Raw genomic sequence first — 20,905 nt, 5'->3', positions numbered from 1 at the left:
AGCAACAAAATAATTAAAAAAAAAAGATGTATCCAAATAGAAAGGGAAGGGGTAAAACTATCACTATTTGCAGATGACATGATGCTCTTTAGTGAGCATCCAACACACAAACTATCAGAATAAATGAATTCAGCAAGATTGCAGGATACAAGATTAATATACAGAAATCTGTTGCATTTCTTTACACTAACAATGGAATATCAGAAAGGGAAAGTAAAAAAAAAAAGTTAAATCACACAAAATAAATACTTAGGAATAAACTTAACCAAGCAGGCAAAAAACCTATATGCTGAAAACTATAAACTACTAATAAAGGAAACTGAAGGTGATTCAAAGACTGGACGAATATTGTTAACATAGCCACGCTACCCAAAGCAACATACAGATTTAATGCAATCCCTTGTCAAAATACCTACAATATTTTTCACAGAAGTAGAACAAATAATCCTAAAATTTATACAGAAACACAAAAGACCCAGAGTCGCCAAAGCAATCCTTAGGGAAAAGAACAAAGCAGGAGGCATAACTTTTTCCAGATTTCAGACTGCACTACAAAACTGGAGTGGCCTGTACGCTGTGGGACAGCATACAGATCAGCGGAACAGAATAGAGCCCAGAAATACAGACCTCACCTGTATGGTCAACCAATTTTCAACAAAGGAGGTTAGGATATACAAGGCAAAAAAGACAGTCTCTTCAACGAGTAGTGTTGGGAAAACTAGACAGCTTCGTGTAAATCAATGAAATTTGAGCACTCTCTCATACCAATCACAAAAATAAACTCAAAATGATTTAAAGACCTAAACATAAGACATGACCCCATAAAATTCCTAGAAGAGAACATAGGCAAAACGTTTATTCCTGGACAGGGATTGTAGCAATATTTTCTTAGATCTAGTATGATATCCCTTATAGGTGGAATCTAAAAGATAAAACAAACTAGTGAATATAACAAAAAAGAAACAGACTCACAGATATAAAGACTATAAGGGGGTTACCAGTTTTGTTCTATGTTCTTACCAAAAGAACATATTGGTTACCAGTGGGGGCAGGGAAGGGGGAGGGCCAAGAAAGGAGTAGAAGATTAAGAGGCACAACTACTGTGTATAAAATAAATAAGCTACAAGGATATATTATACAGTATGGAGATATAGACAATGTTTATAATAACTATAATTAGAGTTAACCTTTAAATATTATGAATCACTACTGTACACCTGAAACTTATGTAATACTGTAAACCCAATACCTCAATTAAAAAACTGAGAATGTACCATAGCTTTCTTATCCATTCATCTGCTGATGGACATCTAGGTTGCTTCCATGTCCTGGCTATTATAAACAGTGCTGCGATGAACATTGGGGTACACGTGTCTCTTTCCCTTCTGGTTTCCTCAGTGTGTATGCCCAGCAGTGGGATTGCTGGATCATAAGGCAGTTCTATTTCCAGTTTTTTAAGGAATCTCCACACTGTTCTCCATAGTGGCTGTACTAGTTTGCATTCCCACCAACAGTGTAAGAGGGTTCCCTTTTCTCCACACCCTCTCCAGCATTTATTGCTTGTAGACTTTTGGATTGCAGCCATTCTGACTGGCGTGACTCAGCCATTAAAAAGAATACATTTGAATCAGTTCTAATGAGGTGGATGAAACTGGAGCCTATTATACAGTGTGAAGTAAGCCAGAAAGAAAAACACCAATACAGTATACTAACACACATATATGGAATTTAGAAAGATGGTAACAATAACCCTGTATACGAGACAGCAAAAGAGACACTGATGTATAGAACAGTCTTATGGACTCTGTGGGAGAGGGAGAGGGTGGGAAGATTTGGGAGAATGGTATTGAAACATGTAGAATATCATGTATGAAACGAGTCACCAGTCCAGGTTCGATGCACGATGCTGGATGCTTGGGGCTGGTGCACTGGGACGACCCAGAGGGATGGTATGGGGAGGGAGGAGGGAGGAGGGTTCAGGATGGGGAACACATGTATACCTGTGGCAGATTCATTTCAATATTTGGCAAAACCAATACAATATTGTAAAGTTTTAAAAAAAACAAAACAAAACAGAATGTACTAGAGGTACATAATAAAACTAATTTTTAAAACAGGAAAAAAAAAAAAGTAAACTTGAGATTTCTTTTTCTCATCTCTCAAGTCCAGATAAATATAAATACCCAGATGGTGACTTCTCGATGCCAAGTATTCCTGACTCAGAGGATATGCCTGCCTGGGGTGGGCCTTATAAAAAGAGGGAAATTTGGCCATGGAGACAAATGTGCGCACAGGAGAATGACACATGAAGGTGAAGGCAGAGATGAGGTGCCAGCAGTTAACGAGCCAAGGAACGCCGAAGATTGCCTGCAGATGCCTGGAAGCCGGGGGCTCGCAGGAGAGGCATGGAGCTCCATCACAGCCCTCAGCGGCCAACCCCGCCAGCACCCTGACCTTGGACTCAAGGCCTCCAGGACCAAGAAAAATAAACTTCTGTTATTTATGCCAGTCAGACTGTGGTCCTTCGTTGTGGTGGTCCTATTGGTTAAGATAATAATCACCTTCCCCCTTACATGGAAATCAACTTGCTATACCCCTCACAGAGGAATACAGATCCTCTAACTATTCAAGCTACCTTGTGTCTAACTACCAAACACACACACCTGTACACGTTATGGTGAGTTTTCCTATAGAAATCCCTTGACCTTGTCATGACAGATGACTACAGTCTGGCCATTCCAGTTTAACAGAAATGGTATCTAAAACTTCGGTATCTCAAAGTGAAGGAGTCTGGGAGCTAATCCCTTTCCTCCCAGAAGACCTCTGTCCCTTATGCTAATCCCCCACAAACTTAGCAGTCAGGCATGAATACCTGCTGTACGCTGATGTCACTAAACTGTCGTTCTAGGCTTTTCTGGAAGATAGAAGGTCTGTCCCAAGATGATTAGATATTTCTGCTATCTAGAAATAGAAATAGCCATGATTAAAATTGTTTTCAGTAAAGTAATACATGAAAGTAACGAAAAAATTAAGATACTGAAAGGTGTCAAGTGAAAAGCAACATGTTCTTTAAAAGACTTCAATTCAGTCTGTATCATTTGGAATAAAAATAATGTACAGAACACTGTGTATTTCTAAAAGTAATATAAAATGTTTACATGGCGTTCAATATGTGCCAGGCATTTCTCTAAGAGCTGTATACATTTTAATTCATTTAATCTTCATGACTCCACAAGGCAGATATTAACTATTATTATTCCTGTTTCACAGACGTGAGGAGACTGAATCCCAGAGAGGGGAATCATCTGTCCAGGGTTGTCCCACTAGAATTTTTTTCCTGCACTTGCTTCATACACATGTATCCATCCACCAGTGCATCTCAAAGTAAACTGCAAACATTTTGACTTATTTTCTGATTTAGAGTTCTTAACATTTTTGCTTTCCCATAAATACTGTCCTTGTGCTATCGAGAGCATAACTGATGGAACATTTGTTAGAATGCTCAACTACTGTCCATGGATTTGCTTCCGAGCTCAGCTTTCTTCCTTTCACCATGTATCAATGGAACGGGTTTCCAGACAACAACTGGATTCAAATTCCTTCTTCAAATGGTTTTAAAATATTTGGGCTTAAGTATTATGAGATTGTAGTGGTCCAGTCACATTATTGGAAACAACAGCCAGGCAAGGATGATTGCATTGTGATTGCTGTTCAATACAGAGCAACTGTAAGATGCCCTCAGTTATAGGATAAATACAATTTCTAGAGAGGCTGAAAGCAGAGCAGCTCAATTGATGAAATCATGTAGATACTACATGACTCAGCCCTCAATTCTGTGGCTGGCAAGCGTCAGAATCATGGTTTCCAGATGAGGAAATGCCTCCGAGGATCCCCTCTCTCTGAGCCTCAGTCCTTCCCTCTGCTCCTGGTCTCTGCTCCATTTCTACATTTTCCAGTCTCTGCCTCAATCACTTTTCCTGTGTCCCTCACCCTCTCTCCCACCTCCCCATTCCTCTCTCTCTCCCATCTCTCTGGCTTTCCCTTTTTTGCCATCTGCAGTCAAGGTAGTTGAGGATTCAGACACCAGCTGCCCTCTCTCCTCAAACTTTTAAAAAATGATGAATTTGTGCTCCGGCTTCCTGTCCCTACAGCTGGAAGAACAGTAAAGGGAGGAGATGACTGAATTTCAGACTCCTCCCTTTAATTTGCAACATTTCTGTCTCTCTCAAGATGATCAAAGTGTTACTCCATCTTCAACATGTGATCAGGGCCGGAATGTACTGACAAACTTTCTAACACTGAGGTATTTCTGTATTTCTGAAAGCAACCCTATCAGTTATTTTGAGTACTTGTCAAAACATTACTGAGCTCAATTTGTTAGTATTTTATCCGGAAATTTTCCTTCCATTTATGGGTGTCATTGACCTGGATTTTATTCTATTTTGTTTTTCTAGATTTGTTAAGAGAATTATGCTAATAATTAAAATGATTTGAGTAGTGTCCATATTCTCTGGACCACTTTCTATAACCTAGGAATTCTTTCTTTGAATGCACAATGAATTGGTTAATAAATCTAATGTCTAATGCCTTTAGACCTAATTAAAATCTAAAGTCTAATGTCTTTCTTAGAGTGTAGATCTTTTTACTTCCTTTATAACTTATTCAGTTATTGGTCTATTCCGATTTTCTACTTTTTTGCATGTCAGTTATCATGAATATTTCCAAAGAGAAACTCCATTTTCATTTAAATTTTATTCTTTTGGCCTAAAATATCCTTTGCCTGGTTAATGCCTCTCGGGATCTGGCCCTCATCCTGTTTGGACAGCAAGGGTAAGGGGTGAGTCTTCAGCCCTGAGCAACAATGCTGGAAACAGGCAGGGAACTTGGATAGAGCATCCCCACTGGAAAGCAGTTGGTTGAGTTTCAGCCTGTGTCCACTTGTGTTTATCCACAAGTGTTTATTCTTGTGAACCTGAGAAGCAGCCATGCCTGTGCAGAGGACGGAGGAGAGCTGCCCACCCACAGCAGATGGGAGAGAGGACCACACCATCCCCGAGCAGGGTTTTTCATGTTATATACAAATGGCGCCACCTGGAGCTCACTGTTGGTAGTGACCTTGGGGCCGGGCGCCATAGTGATTGCTCACTGTCCCAAACGTTCAGGTACTGGGTCTCTACAGGTACCTTCCGGGGTCCAATCACCCACTCATAGTCCCGCCATCCCCACACCTGCTGAGCCAAAGATGACAGCCAGCTCACCAACTTGTGGTGCTTTTGCCTTGCGTCTCCCTGATAATTTGTGATGTTGGACATCTTTTCACGCACCTGCGGGCCATCTGTATGTCTTCTTTGGTGAAGTGTCTGTTTCAGGCCGCCTGCTCTTTCTGATGGGGTTCTTTTTTAAATTAAGCTCTGGGAGTTGTTTCTATATTTTGAATGTTAACTCCTTATCCAGTACATCACTTGTACATATTTTCTCCCAACCCGAGGATGTCTTTTCCTTTTTTGTTTAGTTTCCTTTGCTGTGCAAATGCTTTGAAGTTTAATTAGGTCCCATTTGTTTATTTTTGTTTGTTTCCATTTCTCTAGGAGACAGATAAAAAAAAATATTACTGTGATTTATGCCAGAGAGTGTTCTGCCTATGTGGCCACATTCCCCAATCCTAACTGAGCGAACACCCTGGCTTACTGACCTCATGCCACAACTTGACTGAATCTAGGCAGCCAAATCCTGAGAAAAGACTTGCTCTAGAGATGTAGGGGCAACCTGAGGGCCTGAGGGTGGTCCAGGTGGGGCAGCAGTGGCCCCTGCTGGTGCTCCAACCGCACCACGGACGCAGCCCAGGCCTCCAGCACAGCACAGCCACTGGGACCCCAGCAACCACCGTGCCACGAGCCCCACTCCCAGCTGGGCAAATGCCCGGGCTCTATCCACTCCACACCAGAACCTTGCATTAGAGCCGGGACAACCACGACCATTACATACTGGTAAAAGTTAAAGATCAAGAGGATTCCCAAGGCAGCACGAGAAACACAGAATCACATACAAGAGAATCCCCACAGGGCTATCAGCTTCCTCTGCAGGAACTGTGCAGGCCAGAAAGAAGAGACATGGTAGCGCTGAAAGAGAAGAACCTACAGCCTAGGATACTCCAGCCAGCAAGATTATCACTCTGAACAGAAAGACAGAAAGAATTTTTAAGACAAGCAAAAACTAAAAGAATCCAGCAATACTAAACCCATTCTTAAAAAAATGTTGAAGGGTCTTCTCTAAATGCAGATAAATAAGCATCAACAGGAAAGAAAAAAATTCCAACAAGAAAGGCAAATATATAGTAAGGATTGAAGATCACTTAAGCCAGTGTGTAGACTGAAAAAACAAACAAAAAATTGTAAAAGCAACTGTAACTACAATAAATAGCAAAAGGATAAGCATGAAGATATAAAATATGACATAAAAACACAAAATGTGAGGGAGAGGAGAAAAAATGTAGGCCTTTTAGAATATGTTTGAAATTTAATAGTATCTGTTTAAAGCAGGTAGGTTATAACTATGAGGTTTCCCTGGTGGCTCAGACAGTAAAGAATCCACCTGCCAGTGCAGGAGACCAGAATTCAATCCTTGGGTTAGGAAGATCCCCTCGAGAAAGGCATGGCAACCTGCTCCAGTATTCTTGCCTAGAGAATCCCATGGACAGAGAAGCCTGGCAGGCTACAGTTCACAGGGTTGCAAAGAGTCAGAGATATGACTAGGTGACTAACACACAGAGGTAAAATTATGGGTCAACATATATGAACTCCATGGTAACTACAAATCAAAAACCTACAACAGATAGAAAACAGAAAGCAATTCAAGCACACTGCAGAAGAAAATCATCAAACCACAATGGGAAAAACAAAAAGAAGAAATGAACAAAGAACTACAGAAACAACTGGCAATCAAGGAATGAAACGGAAACAAGCACATACTGATCAATAATTTAAATGTCAATAGGCTACCTGCTCCTATAAAAAAGAAATAGGATAGCTAATTGGATATAAAACAAAGACTCTCAGCATGCTGCCTACAAGAGACCGCTTTAGGGCAGAAGACACACACAGACTGAAAGTGAGAGGAAGGGAAGAGATATTCCATACAAATGGAAATGACAAGAAAACAAGGGTGGCCATACGCAGACAAAACAGGCCTTGAGACAAAGGCTATACTACTAATCACATAGGGATCGATACAGTAAGAGATCAATTCAAGCAACAAATTTAATAGGATACGAATTATAGCAAGCATTTTTTTCTGACCACAGCAGTATGAAACTAGAAATCAACTATAGAAATTAAAACAGGAAAAGAACATGGAGACTAAACACCATGCTGCTTAAAAACAACAACAAAACCAATGGATTAACAAGGAGATAAAAATACATCGAGACAAATGAAAATGAAAACACAATTTTTCAAAATCTATGGGATGCAGCAAAAGCAATCTTAAGAGGGAAGTTCAGAGCGATATAGGTCTTCCTCAAGAAACAAGAAAAAAAATCTCAGCCTAACCTATTACCTAAAATAGTTAGAAAAATAAAATACAAAGCCCAAAGTCAGCAAAAGGAAGGAAGGAAAAGTCAGAAAGTAAATTAAACAGAGATAAAAATAATAGAAAGGTCAACAAAACCAATGGATAGTTTTTTTTGAAAAGATAAATAAAACTGATAAACCTTTAACCAGGCTTACCAAAGATGGGAGGACCCAGCAGGTGGATGTACACACACACAAACAAGAAATGAAAGGAGAAATAACAATTAATACCACACAGATACAGTCACAAGAGAATACTGTGATGATATATGCCTACAACTGGACAACACAGAAGAAACGGACAGGTTCCTAGATACTTACAATCTACCAAGACTGAAATAAAGAAGGCACAGATAATTTGAAGAGATCACTAAAAGTGAAATAGAATCTAATTTTTAAAAAGAATCCCAGCAAGGAAAAGTCGAAGACTAGACAGCTTCACTGGGGAATTCTACCAAACACATCGAGAAAAACTTACAACGATCCTTCTCAAGCTATTTCAAAAAGTTGAGGAGGAGGGAACACCCCCAAATTCATTCTACAAGCCACCATTATCCTGATACAAAAGCCAAGACAGAAGCACTACAACAAAAAAGGACATTACAGGCAAATATGTTTGATGAATATAAATGCAAAAATTTTCAGCAATGTATGAGCAAACCAAAGTCAACAATACATAAAAAGGAACTATACACCATGATCAAGCTAAATTTATTCCAGAGTCACAAGAATGGTTCAACATACACAAATCAATGTAATACACCAGATTTAAAAAAAAAGAAAATCACATGATCATCTCAATAGACTAAAAAAAAAAAAAAAAGTAACAAAATTCAATCTGCATCCATGACAAAAACTCTCATAAAAGTGGGCATAGAGGGAACACACCTCAACATAATGAAAGCTATTGAATATTTATTACAAACCTAAAGCCAACATGACACTCAATGATGAAAAGCTGAAAGTCTTTCCAGTAAATTCAGGAACAAGACAAGGATGCCCACTCTCACCACTTCTATTTAGCATGGTACTGGAAGTCCTAGCCACAGCAAATCACACAAGAAAAAGACATAAAAGGTATTCAGTTTGGAAGGAGAGAGGTAAGGCTGTCACTATCCGCAGAAGTCTCCACGCTGAAACTACTGTAACTAACAGATGAACTCGGCAAGACTGTAGGATACACGATTAATATACAGGAATCTGTTGCATTTCTTTACACTAACAAGTATCACAAGATAAAGTTTTTAAAAAGTCCCATTTAAAATTGCATCCAAAGATGCCTTAGTCATGTAGTGGTTAGGTGGGGGAGGGAGAAGTAGTATTCTATAGTCCTATGATTGGGTCTGTAAGTCTGTGACTCTAGACTATAAACTTCACAAATATTTCTCAGATTCCACCCCCTTAGGGTGCACAAGATGGCCAGAGTGGGCATTTCCCTTCTCCCATGAGGCTTGAGCCAGCTGAAGTTAGATATTTCCTTCCTCCAGGTTAGTGATACTCTGATAATACCCTAGCAGCTTAAGCTCTGGTTAGCTCGGCTGCCTGAGGGCAGGTCTTGTGAAGAGAGCGTTCTAGCATGCTTCAAAATGGTTCTGGGAATTCCTTGGTGACCTAGTGATTCCTGCCATAGCCTGAGTTCAATCCTTGGTTGAAGAACTGAGATTTCAAAAGCCAAGCAGCATGCCAAAAAAAAAAAAAAAAAAAAGGTTTTTTTTTTTTCCCTTCCCCAAGCTGGAAGCAAAGGGGATTTCCTTTTCCTCCACATTTAATGTGGGAATCTGGTCAAACTCCTCCAGGTAAATTCCACAATATTACAGGTGCCCATTGTAACTGCTTCCTCCTCAGTGTTAACTCCCAGACTGTCCACACTTAGCCTCTGACAATATGTCGGCTACAGTTTAGGTTTTCCTACCCAGCGCTGGTCCCCGTGATGCTTCCCCCTAGTCTCTGTTCCAGCAGGCAACGACGTCACCGATTGATACTTGTCTGTCTCTCCAGTCTTGGGAGCTGCAGTATGCCCTGCGTCCTCCCCTTTCTTACAGACATTCAGGAAGAGTTGCTTGCTTTTCAACCTGTTTGTCTTTCTTATTTTTTGTTAGGATTGATTGGCAACTTCCGAGCTCCTCACATGCCAATCAATCAATCTGAGGTCTGCCTTTTTAACATCTCATCCCGCTCCCTCCCTCAGACCACATTCTGTCTCCTCCCCAGCACTGTTTGATTCCCCAGGCCACCTGATGGCTCCTGGATCAATTTAGCAATATTCTTTGTCTTATTTCCTAATTTAATGTATTAAATTAATCAATATTGACCATGTTTAGCAGAAAGCAGTCAAATGACAGGTGTCAGCTACAAATCGGCGCTTGCCATCTACCTCTCATTATGTCCTGTGCTGCGGCTGCTGCTGACCTTCAGCAGCCCCTGAAAGGAGTCCAGGGTGGAGACAAGAAATGAGGCACTCTGTGACTGGGGAAACTGGCAGAATAGGCCTTCAGATAGTTAGATATTTTCAGGAACTGACTTTATGAGCCCAATTCTTGTGTCTCCCCATATCCAGAAAAGCACTAAAATCCTTCATGGTGATGACTGTTCCTCATGACTAGCAAAAGCTTCATGAGACTAGTAGAAACTTTCTAGAAAACACACGTGCTTGATCAACTACATGTAGTCCCCTGTCATCAAAATCACATATATACTGACCTTCCCCCCTACCTCTTTGGAGCAGTTTCTCAGAGCTGTCTGAGGTGCTGTCTCCCAGGCTATGATCCTCATTTTGCCTCAAATAAGAACTTAACTTGCAACTGTCATGTTACATGTTTTAAGCCGACATGGGTAATAAGATTTCATGAAAAAGGTGGCAGATCCACTTCAGGTGATCCTACCTGGAGAAGGCTAGCCACCACCCACTGCCTCTCCTGTAGGTGGGAGATACCCAGAACTGAAGATGGGGTGCTGTGTGTCCAAGTTCATGAGGTGGGACCAGGAACAAGGCAATCATTATGAAACTGAGCAGGAACCTGCAGGGCTCCCCCTCCAGGCCACCCAGAGACAGATCCTGCCTCCATGTCCCTTGCCTCTTGTTCGCAGAAAAGCTTTACCTTCCTAAGTCTTCCCTCAGTTCCAAAGAGCAAATTTAATCAGAGAATGAGAAAATTCAGAAACAAAACAGACAACGAAATAATAACAGTTTACCCATAAAAGGAAATCAAGGGCCTCTCGTTCCCCCTAAAGGGCCATGGGTGATATCTGGAGCCATGTGTGTGAGCTGTCTTGCAGATACTAAAGCCCTACCAGGTGGAAGTAGTTAACTGCATGCTGACCATAAGCACGTAGACTTCGGACCAGTCGGAACGAGAAGGTTGACGAGGTTAACTCCTGAAATACCACCCTGTCAACAACCAATCGGAAGAATGTCCACGAGCTGGTGCCTGCAACCCTCTCCCTCACGCCGTCTTCACAAATGCTTCCCGCTGCCCATGCTCCTTGCATGGCCTCGTGTTGCAGAGCCTTGCAATAAACCCTGTATCTTCCTTCACCACAAACAGTGGCAAAAGATTGGCTTCCCTGTGCACTGGGCAAGCAGACCCAAGTCTGGTTCAGTAACAAGTACACTGCATAAAGTTCTGTACACACAAGACTACATATGCATTCTGACAAGTCATACATGCAAATTTAAATGACCGTATTTTTAAACGTAATCATTTGCAAGACTGCAGAGTACCTACCTTGTATTGTGGCTTGGCCTCTGGGTTCAACTTTAAAGAAAACACTGGCCTTAGGAAACTCAGAGTCTGAAAAACAAAAGGACCATTTTTAAGTCACAGAAATACAAGGATAATGTGGTAACTGCTATAAAAATGTACCACAGAGCCTAGCTGTGGCCTCTGGACCGGCAGCATCTGCGTTACCTCAGAGCTTGTTGCTATAAAGGCAGAGTCTCAGCCAACAGAATCACCATACCCATGAAATCAAAATCAGCAGTTTAAACAGATCCCCAGGGAACTGAAAGGTACATTCAAGTTTAAAAAGCGCTGTCAGAGAGAGCCACACAAGTATAAAATCTTTCCAGAGCCTGAAACAGCCCTATCTCCCTCCCTGGTAGCTTTCTTGAGTGAGATCTCTCCCTCTCTCTTCCTCTTCTCTCTGAATCTGGAGCTGAGTTCTAAATGCACCCTCCTCCTCATCTTTATGCAAAATACCACGTTCCCCACACCCCTGCACCGCAGGCTCTCCCCATAACCCAGAGTAAGTTGAATTCAGGTGGGTGATGAGTTTATCCCTCTATCCACTCAACTCCAAGTGACCTCCTTCCCCAGCCTGCCTTGCACATGCGTTCAGGACACTGCCATCACCTCGAGTGGGTTCAGGTGGACTGGCTTCACTTTAAACATCCAAGTCTGAGGCAGTGCTGGCCCTTCCCACTGATCTATCACTGCTCCATAAATCCAGCTGTTTCTATTCCGTCTTTTATACTCTCCTTTATTACTGCTGCTAAGTCACTTCAGTCATGTCCGACTCTGTGTGACCCCATAGACGGAAGCCCACCAGGCCTCCCCGTCCCTGGGATTCTCCAGGCAAGAACGCTGGAGTGGGTTGCCATTTCCTTCTCCAATGCATGAAAGTGAAAAGTGAAAGTGAAGTTGCTTAGTCCAGTGGTGAAGATTCCACCTTGCAATGCACAGGACACAGGTGCAGTATCTGGTCGAGGAACTAAGATCCCACATGCTGCGGGGCAATTAAGCCAGAGTGCTGAAGCTAGAGTCCATACACCACACGAAATATCCCCCGTGCCACAACATGACCCAATGTGGCCAAATAAAAAAAATTTTTAAAGGAATAGCAAGCTTGCCTCTCAAGCGGAAATTCTCTATTCCAATGAACCACCCCTGGGACGTGCAATGTTACTCATTCTTATTTAGCATTTTAAACTAATAGTGTAGAAGGGTGAATGTATGTGCCCTCTGTTTTACGGTACTTGGTAGGAGTACCATTTCCCAGTCAGATACAATGTCCACCCTATAACACAATCAGGTAAAAGAAATGAAACCACTTTACATAAAGACTGTTGAAATGTAACTCTTCACCTCCAGACTTTCACACTATTTCAACCAAACCTTACATTCTTAACTGCAGCCTCCAATAGGATTCGATTGCCAGTTTGACTTTTTTAACACACTTTCACTTTTCACTTTCATGCATTGGAGAAGGAAATGGCAACCCACTCCAGAGTTCTTGCCTGGAGAATCCCATGGACGGAGAAGCCTGGCAGGCTGCAGTCCATGGGGTCGCACAGAGTCGGACACGACTGAAGCGACTTAGCAGCAGCAGCAGCAGCAGGGGATGTGTTTCATGACCTGAGGTAATATCCTTTCCCATAAAGCATTCAGGCAAAGGGGACACAACTTCTTTACCTACTGCCTGTTTAAATGTTCCACCTTCTGTAATCCCATCAGCCCTTTCCGTTTATCTTCTCAGTCTCATTACAGTTCATGTCAGGACTTCACCACCGGGTTCTGGTTTCCCAGCTGGTGGGGCTCACACATCACAGAGACCTGGAAACTTCTCTTTCCACCACTGACCCTTCTTACTCACTGTTGTGTAAAAAGGCTTTGGGTCCGCAGCGAAGAGACCCTGACTCTTTGTCAATCTTCATTTGGATCACTCTGCCTAACCTATGCTCAAAATGATGGCAGGTCAGATTTCTCATTATCACTTTTGACTTTTAAATTTTTTTCTGAACTAGAGAAAACAGAGCTGACAGGACAGTAGGGGAGTCCTTTTGGCCCACCCAACCTTTGTAGTACTGGATTACACCTTAGTTGTTTTTTTGTTAACCACCTTAGTTTTAATCGAGTTCCATTTCATTCATTCTATTTCTTAGTACTGACCTAATGATTCATAAACTGGTCCCCAGAAGAGAGTGAAGAGGCAGATCACAACAGACTGGTGGGTGGCAGCTTAAATGAACAAAGAAACTTAATTACAAAGCTCATCCTGGGTGGACGCAAGACAAGTAGGTCTCCACATCCACCCACCACATCTTAAAATGTTTATATGGCGGCCTTAACTGGATTCAGTCATGTATTCAGTCCAGGTGGTCTCAGCAACACGTTACTCTCAAGACTGCGTTCTTGTGACTGCTCCCGCTGTGGGAAATGCAGGCAGAATGGACATGCAAAGGACAGAAGATGGGGCGAGGAGTCCCTCGCTGGCTAGGTCCATCCCACAGGTCAACAGGCAGTCACATCCTCTGATCAGCGACATGGGTTTTCACACCATAGGTGAGTGCCAGTGTTTGATGAAGCTGCAGCATCAGCTCCTGCTCTTGAAGGCTCAGGCATGGATGCCTCACAGTTCCGTCAGCTGGGATTCGCATGCGGGAAGACTTGGGGAGTCCTCAGTGGCAAAAGCTTCCGGTGTCACTGACAGCCCCAGGGCTCCTTGGTACTCCTTGGTGAAAGTGGACAAGGCCTGCCTGCTCTTCTTTGCTCTAGTTCGAGGTCACAGCCACAGGGATCAGTCTTGGCCGCAAGCTATGTGGTGACACGGGTAAAAGGCTTCCATTTCCCATGGGGATGTGCTCTTGTTTGTGTCTGAAGGCTCCCCTTTTCTCCCTGTCCTCGCCAACATTTCTTGTGGTCTTTCAGATGACAGCCATCCTGACGCGGGGTGAGGTGATACCTCACTGCGGTTCTGATTGGCATTTCCCGGATGATAAGCCATGTTGAGCATCTTTCATGTGCCTGCTACCCTGCTGAGTAGTAACTGAACTCCAGAGCTCTCCCAGAGCTATTTTCATCAGTGGCTAATTATTAAATCATTGGGGTTTTTTGTCAGGTACAAGTGCTGGGACCTCCTCATCCAATCTATTGCTAATGTCACACTCTTAAATGCACTTTGGGGGGGGTTGTTATTTGGGTGTTTATTTTTTCAGCTGTGCCATGCGGCATGTGGGCTCTTAGTGCTCCAACCAGAGACTGAACCCATGTCCCCTGCATTGGAAGTGTGGAGTCCTAACCCTTGGATCACTACGGAGGTCCCTAATTGTTTTTTTTTTTGTTTGTTTGTTTTTTGTAAGACAAAGAGGCCCATGAAAAATAGGTATTTTTACGTAGTATTAATGGAGATAGCTCAACTGGGACAAACTAGGAGAACTAGCTAGTTTCTGCTATTTCTCCAAAGATACCTGATGACTGCCCTTTATACTGAAATTTGGTTGAGGAGGCGCTTAGAGGACAGAAGGGGGCCGCAACTACTGAACCCTGCACATCTAGAGCCTGTGCTCCACAGCAAGAGAAGCCACCGCACGAGAAGCCCGAGCACCGCAGCTAGAGAGCGGCTCCCGTCCCCTGCGACTGGAGAAAAGCCCACGCAGCAGCAGAGACCCAGCACAGCCGAACATAAATAAATAAAACCATTTTTAAAAATATTTGGATCATGGAACTTTCTCAGGATTGTAGCTGTGTTCGCCATCACGATGGTGATCAGTGCCAGCCACAGTCCCCCAGCTGGAGCACTCTGGGAAGAGGTACTGATCCAGACTGCTGGGGTCATCATCCCCAGGTAAGTGATATAACTGTATAAGTTGATCCATGTCATAAGGACTGGAGGCCCAAGGAGGATCAGCGTCTCTGAGACTTAGAGCAGTCAGGAAATTGCAGGATGAAGGGCATGGAGTGGCAGCAGCCCCTTCACACTGCTCAGCACAAGAAAGCTTAGGTAGCTCGTGATGAGAATCACCTGCAAGGCTGAGACTCGTGGGATGAATGCTTCCGGAAGTGCCCGGTAAGGGCATCTCTTCCTCCTTCACTGAGACAACCTGGCGTGGGTCTCCTGGTGACAGATTTTGCCGAGTCTGATTCTCCTCCCTCCTCCTTTTGACACGTTGGTTTTTAAACCAAGTCTGGAGAGGGAAGAGATGAGCAGGTTAATAAGAGGGGGAAGCAGCCAAAGGAGAATCCTCATATACTCCAGAAATTTGGTTGGTTCTGGTATATGAAAGTTACTCTCACATGTCTTCACGTTTGATTTGAGTGAGGAAAATTCTATCCTCTCCTGGTCCTGGAATCCAGGAGGCAAAGGGGGCATAGGATTGCGCTGGCAATGGGCACGACAGGACAGACTGCTTTCAGCCAAGAACAGGACGTGTATTTAGAAAGTGGGTTTTGTCTTGGTGGATACTCCGCGTTCTCAGAGAGGATTCTGAAGCCTGAGAATATGGAGTGGGAGTGTAGCTTGGGGTGCCTTCAGGATTCGTCCAGCGGTTCTTATGCCGAGTACTCTAAGGGAACTTAGCCACAAGGTATATAGATAACTGAATGTTGTGATTAAGGAGAATCTAGAAATAAACAGGAACAGACCCAAATCCATCACCAAAGGATCTCATCTAGCACCGTGGGTCTGGAGTCTGAAAGGCCTGGGTTCAAATTCTAGCTCTACTGTTTATAATTCTTGGAAGATGATTCCTCTCTGTGACTCTTGTTCTTCAAAAAAAAAGTGGAACAAATATATAAAATGCTTAACATCTGTCCTGGCACACAGCAATTTTTCAAGCAGTGAGAATTACATGGTGACTAAATGTGTTTGAAACTCTGGGTTAGCTGTGCTATCTAGCTATAGAGACAGACCTCAGGTACCTACCTTTATAACTGACGCATCAAGATGAATAGTTGAAGCAAGTGTTCTTATGAGGAACCAATGTGGGTACCTGGTCCTTTCAAATACATCTCTTAGTGCTCCTAGCTGTTCTCCATTAAAGCGTGTGCGGAATCGCTGAGTTGAATTTCGTTTTTCTGTTAAAAGAGAATAGACGAAAATCTTTCCTAAAAAATACTTCCAAGGGAGTTGCCCATTGGTCCAGTGGTTAAGAATCTGCCTTGCAATGCAGAGGACATGGGTTTGAGCCCTGGTCAGGGAGCTAAGACCCCACGCCTGCAAAGCAACTGAGTCCATGAGTCCATTTAACTACTCAGCCCGCATGCTCTGGAGCTGGTACACCACAACTAGAGAGCCCATGCACCACAACCAGAGAGTCTTTGCATGGCAATAAAAGATCCTGCATGCCTCAAGTAAGACCCAATGCAGCCAAATAAGTATTTTTTAAATATATATATATTCAATAATAAAAGAAGTGGATAAGTCACATACAAAGCAAGCAGGAAGAGTAAAAGACACAGTAGTAAAATCAATTCAAGATTAATAACCTGTCAAGAGATACATGAAATAAAAAGATGTAAAACGTGTCATACAAATATAAAATGTGGGGGGGGTTAAAAATATATAGGGTATTATATATGTGAACTTCATGGTAACAACAAAGAAAACACTTATATTAGATACCTAAAGAAAATGAGAAAAGATGTAAACAGAACACTAAAGAAAACAATCAAACCACAAGGTAAGAGAGAAAGAGAAGGAGGAACTACCAAAAAAGCCAGAAAACAATTTTTGCAATGGCAATTACACATCCATCAATAATTACTTTAAATGTAAACGGAATAAACTCTCCAATCAAAAATCTAGGTGGCTAAATGGATTTTTTAAAGCTTCTATTAATATATGCCTTTTATATGCTGTCTATAAAAGATACACTTCAAAACTGCAGACAGAGGATGAACGTGAAAGGATCAAAAAAGATATACCATGCCAAGGGGTCAATCCTAAAGAAAATCAACCCTGAATACTCACTGGAAGGACTGATGCTGAAGCTCCAGTACTTTGGCCATAATGAGAAGAGCTGACTCACTGGAAGAGACCCTGATGGAGAAAAAGACTGAAGGCAGGAGGAGAAGGGGATGACAGAGGACGAGATGGGTGGATGACATCACTGACTCAATGGACATGAGTTTGAGCAGGCTCCAGGAGATGGTGAAGGACAGGGAGGCCTGGTGAGCTGCAGTCCACGGGGTTGCAAAGAGTCGGACATGACTAAGTGACCCAACAACAACAGCAGCGCCAGTGGGAAGGAAAAGAATGCTGGGGCAGCAACACTTGTATCAGAAGAAATAGGCTTTAAAACAAAAGACTGTAACAAAAGACAAAAAGGGCATTACAGGAGGATAAAGGGGTCAATCCAACAAGAAGATACATTTGTAGACATTTCTGCCCCCAGCACAGGAGGACATAAATATGGAAAGTAAATAGTAAAGAAATAAAGGGAGAAATATACAGCAACACAATAATAGTTGGGGACTTTAATATTACATTCTTAAGGAAATGACTTTCAAGATAAAATTCTCTATGCCGTCAAATTTATCCTTCCACGTGAGAAGAGAATAAAGATACATTCAGATACTCATAGGTTCAACCAACTTATTTCGAGTGCTACTTGAGGATATAGTTCAACTCAGCAAAATAAAGAACAAGAGGGAGGGGCCTTCCCTCGTGGTCCAGAGGTTAAGAATCTGAGCTTCCCATGCACGGAGGTATGGGTTCAATCCCTGGTCAAAAACTAAGATCTCCCATGCCACCCAGTGCAGGGGTTGGGGGGTGGTGGTCACAAACCAGGGGGAATTTGTGTGGAAGAAAGGAGAATCCACACAAGAGGGTGACAAGGGGAGCTTCCAGGTTGAGTCCTGTACAACAGGCCTGGAAAGCAAGCAGGGCTGATTCCTGGGGGGAGAAAATGGCAACCCACTCCAGTATTCTTGCCTGGGAAATTCTGTGGACAGAGGAACCTGGCGGGCTACAGTCCATGGAATCTCAGAGTCAAGACATGACTGAGTACACGTACATGTACATCTGCAACCAATATAAGAAATAAATTATTGGTGTCCAGAATACAACAAAAATGTTCTACTAAGCCTCAAAGGGGGGGGGGGCGGGGAATACACTAGAAAAACGTCAAAGGAAAGAAGTAGGAAATTAGCAAAACAGAAAAGCAAAATAGACTTTAAAATAGAGTGAAGAGACTCAATTTCATTGGTTAATAAAGAAATGGAACTGGATCAAATTTCATGTACCCACTATTACAAACAAAAGGCCCAAAATGGAGTCATGTATGCTCCACACTGCCAACAGACTTAATTTACAGTTTCAGCTCTCCCAGAAATGGAATCTTAAGCCCATCAATCAGGAATTGCTCAATCAGTACTAGTTAGGTAACTGCCTGATAGACCCCTGCTATCTCATAAAGGGAAGTAACCCTGCAATAATCTGATTTCCCACCTTGTATAACCTAGATCCTGTAATAATCTGATTTTCCACATTGTATAACCTAGCTCCTATTCCCTTCTACCTGTACAATACAAATCATTCATTTTACACAGCTCCTCTGAGCTCCTTTTGATATGCTAGACTGGATCCTGCCTGATTCATGAATCACTGAATAAAGCCAATACAATCTTTAAAATTTACTTAGTTGAATTTTGTTTTCGGAACACCACCAAACGGTTGACATTTAAAAGTATGACAGTACCACTTGTTAAAAAGGAGGTGGAGAAACAAAAACTTACATTACTGGTGATGTAATTTTCTACTACATGTTAGATCACGAAAGGAACGTTCCCAAAAGCTTAAATTATACATAACAGCCCATCTCTGGGAACCCTCCCAGGTAATGATCATTAAGCTAAAATATCTTTGTTTACCAAATAGAAAATATCTTGACCAGGCTCACCTGAGGATGACTGCGGGAAAGTCATTAACACATTCCCTCCGGAGGTATTACTTCCTCCCCTTTTAGAATAAAAGAAGCCTGAATTGTAACTCAGACACAGAGGTTCTTTGGGACTCAAGTCCACCATCCTCTTGGTCTGCTGGCTTTCTGAATAAAGTCGATATTCCCTGTCCCAGCAACTTGTCTGTGGACTTCCCTGGGGATAGGAATCTGCCTGCCAATGCAGGGGATACGGGTTTGATCCCTGGTCTGGGAAGATTCCACATCCCTCAAAGCCCCTAGAGCCTGTGCTCTTCAACAAGAGAAGCAACGAGAAGCCACCACGACAAAGAGCAGCCTCCACTCGCCACGACTAGAGAAAGGCCTCGAGCAGCAACAAAGACCCAGCACAGCCAAAAACAACGAAAAGAAAACCGTCTGTCGATTTATTGACCTGTCATGCAGTAAGCACTATGTTTCTCAAATATTCCCTGCTGGTATAACCCAGTGGTTCCCCAGACGGATGAGCCAGTGTTGGCGAAGTTCAGAGACTACCACAAACTCTCGCCCCTCTCACCTCAGTTTATCACAACCCAGCTACTCAACCTCTAGCATCTTCAGCATGCATTGCCTTCACCCAGCTTACCTGCCATGAGAAATCCTTGAGAAGCACAGTGATTCAACCAGGTGTTGCCTGACTATGAATTGTAGTCTTGTATATCTGCTGGGTTTAGAGGCCTAATATTTAAGCAAAATTTTAACAAAATCATGCCCCCACCCTACCCCTCCCTAATGCCACACCCTCCCAACATCCACTCAACAGGCTTAATGAGAACCCAGTCTGTGCCTGGTGCTGTCCAGGGTCCTGGAGATAATGGTGTGAGTCCAGATTTTATTTCTGACCTCAAATAGTGGAGGAAAATAAATCAAAGTTGAGGAGGACATGGATAAAATGTTAAACACTGTCACTCAGAATAAAATAAACAAACAGGGTGCTGGGAGAAAGAATAAGTTGGTAAGACACCTGAAATCAAAAGGCGAAGAAGGGGTTTTGTGGGTGGGCAGCTCTTGGTGTGAACTGGGGGGCGAGAGTGAATGTCTAAGGGACAGCTTGTGGAGGAGATGGACTGTCAAACCCCCCCAACATCAGGTCTTCCCAGCCTTCCCGAGCAAGACAGCAGCCGACTTGGGGAAGAACTTGGCAGAGCTTGGATCACAGAGGTCCTTGTAACTTAGGTTAAGGAGTTTTCAAATTTGGGACAGCTGAAAGTCCACGAACAGTTCTAAGCAAGTGAACTTAACAAATTGAACTTTTTCAGATTTTTTTGTTTTTGGCCGTTTCAGGATCTTTGTTGTATCTTGTGGGATCTTTTGCTGAGACACATGGGCTTGGTTGCCCCACAGTATGTGGGATCTTAGTTCCCTGATCAGCATCGAACCTGAGTCCCCTGCATTGCAAGGTGGATTCTTAACCACTGGACCACTAGTGAAAGTGAAAGTCACTCAGTTGTGCCTGACTCTTTGCAACTCCATGGACTATACAGTCCATGAATTCCCCAGGCCAGAATACTGGAGTGGGTAACCATTCCCTTCTCCAGGGGATCTTCCCAACCCAGGGATCGAACTCTGGTCTCCCATATTGCAGGCAGATTCTTTACCACCTGAGCCACCAGGGAAGCCAGGGATTCTACTGGACCACCAGGGAAATCCTCAAACTAAATTTAAAAAAAAAAAAATCATG

At 42.8% G+C, this 20,905-nt stretch overlaps 1 protein-coding gene across 9 annotated transcripts; it reads right to left on the bottom strand.

The window, feature by feature from the left end:
* Positions 1 to 2,120: 2,120 nt before the first annotated feature.
* LEUTX (leucine twenty homeobox) lies at positions 2,121 to 20,472 on the bottom strand. Of its 9 annotated transcripts, none has more exons than XM_044932331.2 (5): positions 19,186 to 20,470; positions 16,209 to 16,360; positions 15,309 to 15,471; positions 11,294 to 11,359; positions 2,121 to 2,961 (listed from the first exon to the last, which is right to left on the bottom strand). In XM_044932331.2, the coding sequence occupies exons 1-5, from the start codon at positions 19,310 to 19,312 to the stop codon at positions 2,945 to 2,947; spliced, it is 525 nt and encodes a 174-aa protein (XP_044788266.1). In that variant the 5' UTR covers positions 19,313 to 20,470; the 3' UTR covers positions 2,121 to 2,944. The 9 variants fall into 9 exon arrangements, 5 of the variants coding, with proteins under 5 accessions (XP_044788266.1, XP_044788264.1, XP_045019410.1 ...); XM_044932329.2 differs by lacking the exon at positions 2,121 to 2,961 and adding an exon at positions 3,327 to 5,582 and having other exon boundaries at positions 19,186 to 20,449; XM_045163475.1 differs by lacking the exon at positions 2,121 to 2,961 and adding an exon at positions 4,736 to 5,584 and having other exon boundaries at positions 19,811 to 20,378.
* Positions 20,473 to 20,905: the final 433 nt, after the last annotated feature.

The sequence above is a fragment of the Bubalus bubalis genome, chromosome 18 (genome assembly GCF_019923935.1).
Source record: "Bubalus bubalis isolate 160015118507 breed Murrah chromosome 18, NDDB_SH_1, whole genome shotgun sequence".
In the NCBI taxonomy this organism is placed as follows: Eukaryota; Metazoa; Chordata; class Mammalia; order Artiodactyla; family Bovidae; genus Bubalus; species Bubalus bubalis.
The sequence above is the reverse complement of the archived record's forward strand: the minus strand, read 5'-3'. Positions and strand labels throughout refer to the sequence as shown.

Coding starts and splice junctions, on each gene's coding strand:
- LEUTX (XM_044932329.2), bottom strand. CDS start 19,312: ATGGTGGACTTGAGTCCCAAAGAACCTCTGTGTCTGAGTTACAATTCA. Junction 15,472..16,208: donor TTGATGCGTCAGTTATAAAG/GTAGGTACCTGA, acceptor TTCCCTCTCCAG/ACTTGGTTTAAAAACCAACG. Junction 5,583..11,293: donor AGGCCAAGCCACAATACAAG/GTAGGTACTCTG, acceptor TGTCTCCTAGAG/AAATGGAAACAAACAAAAAT.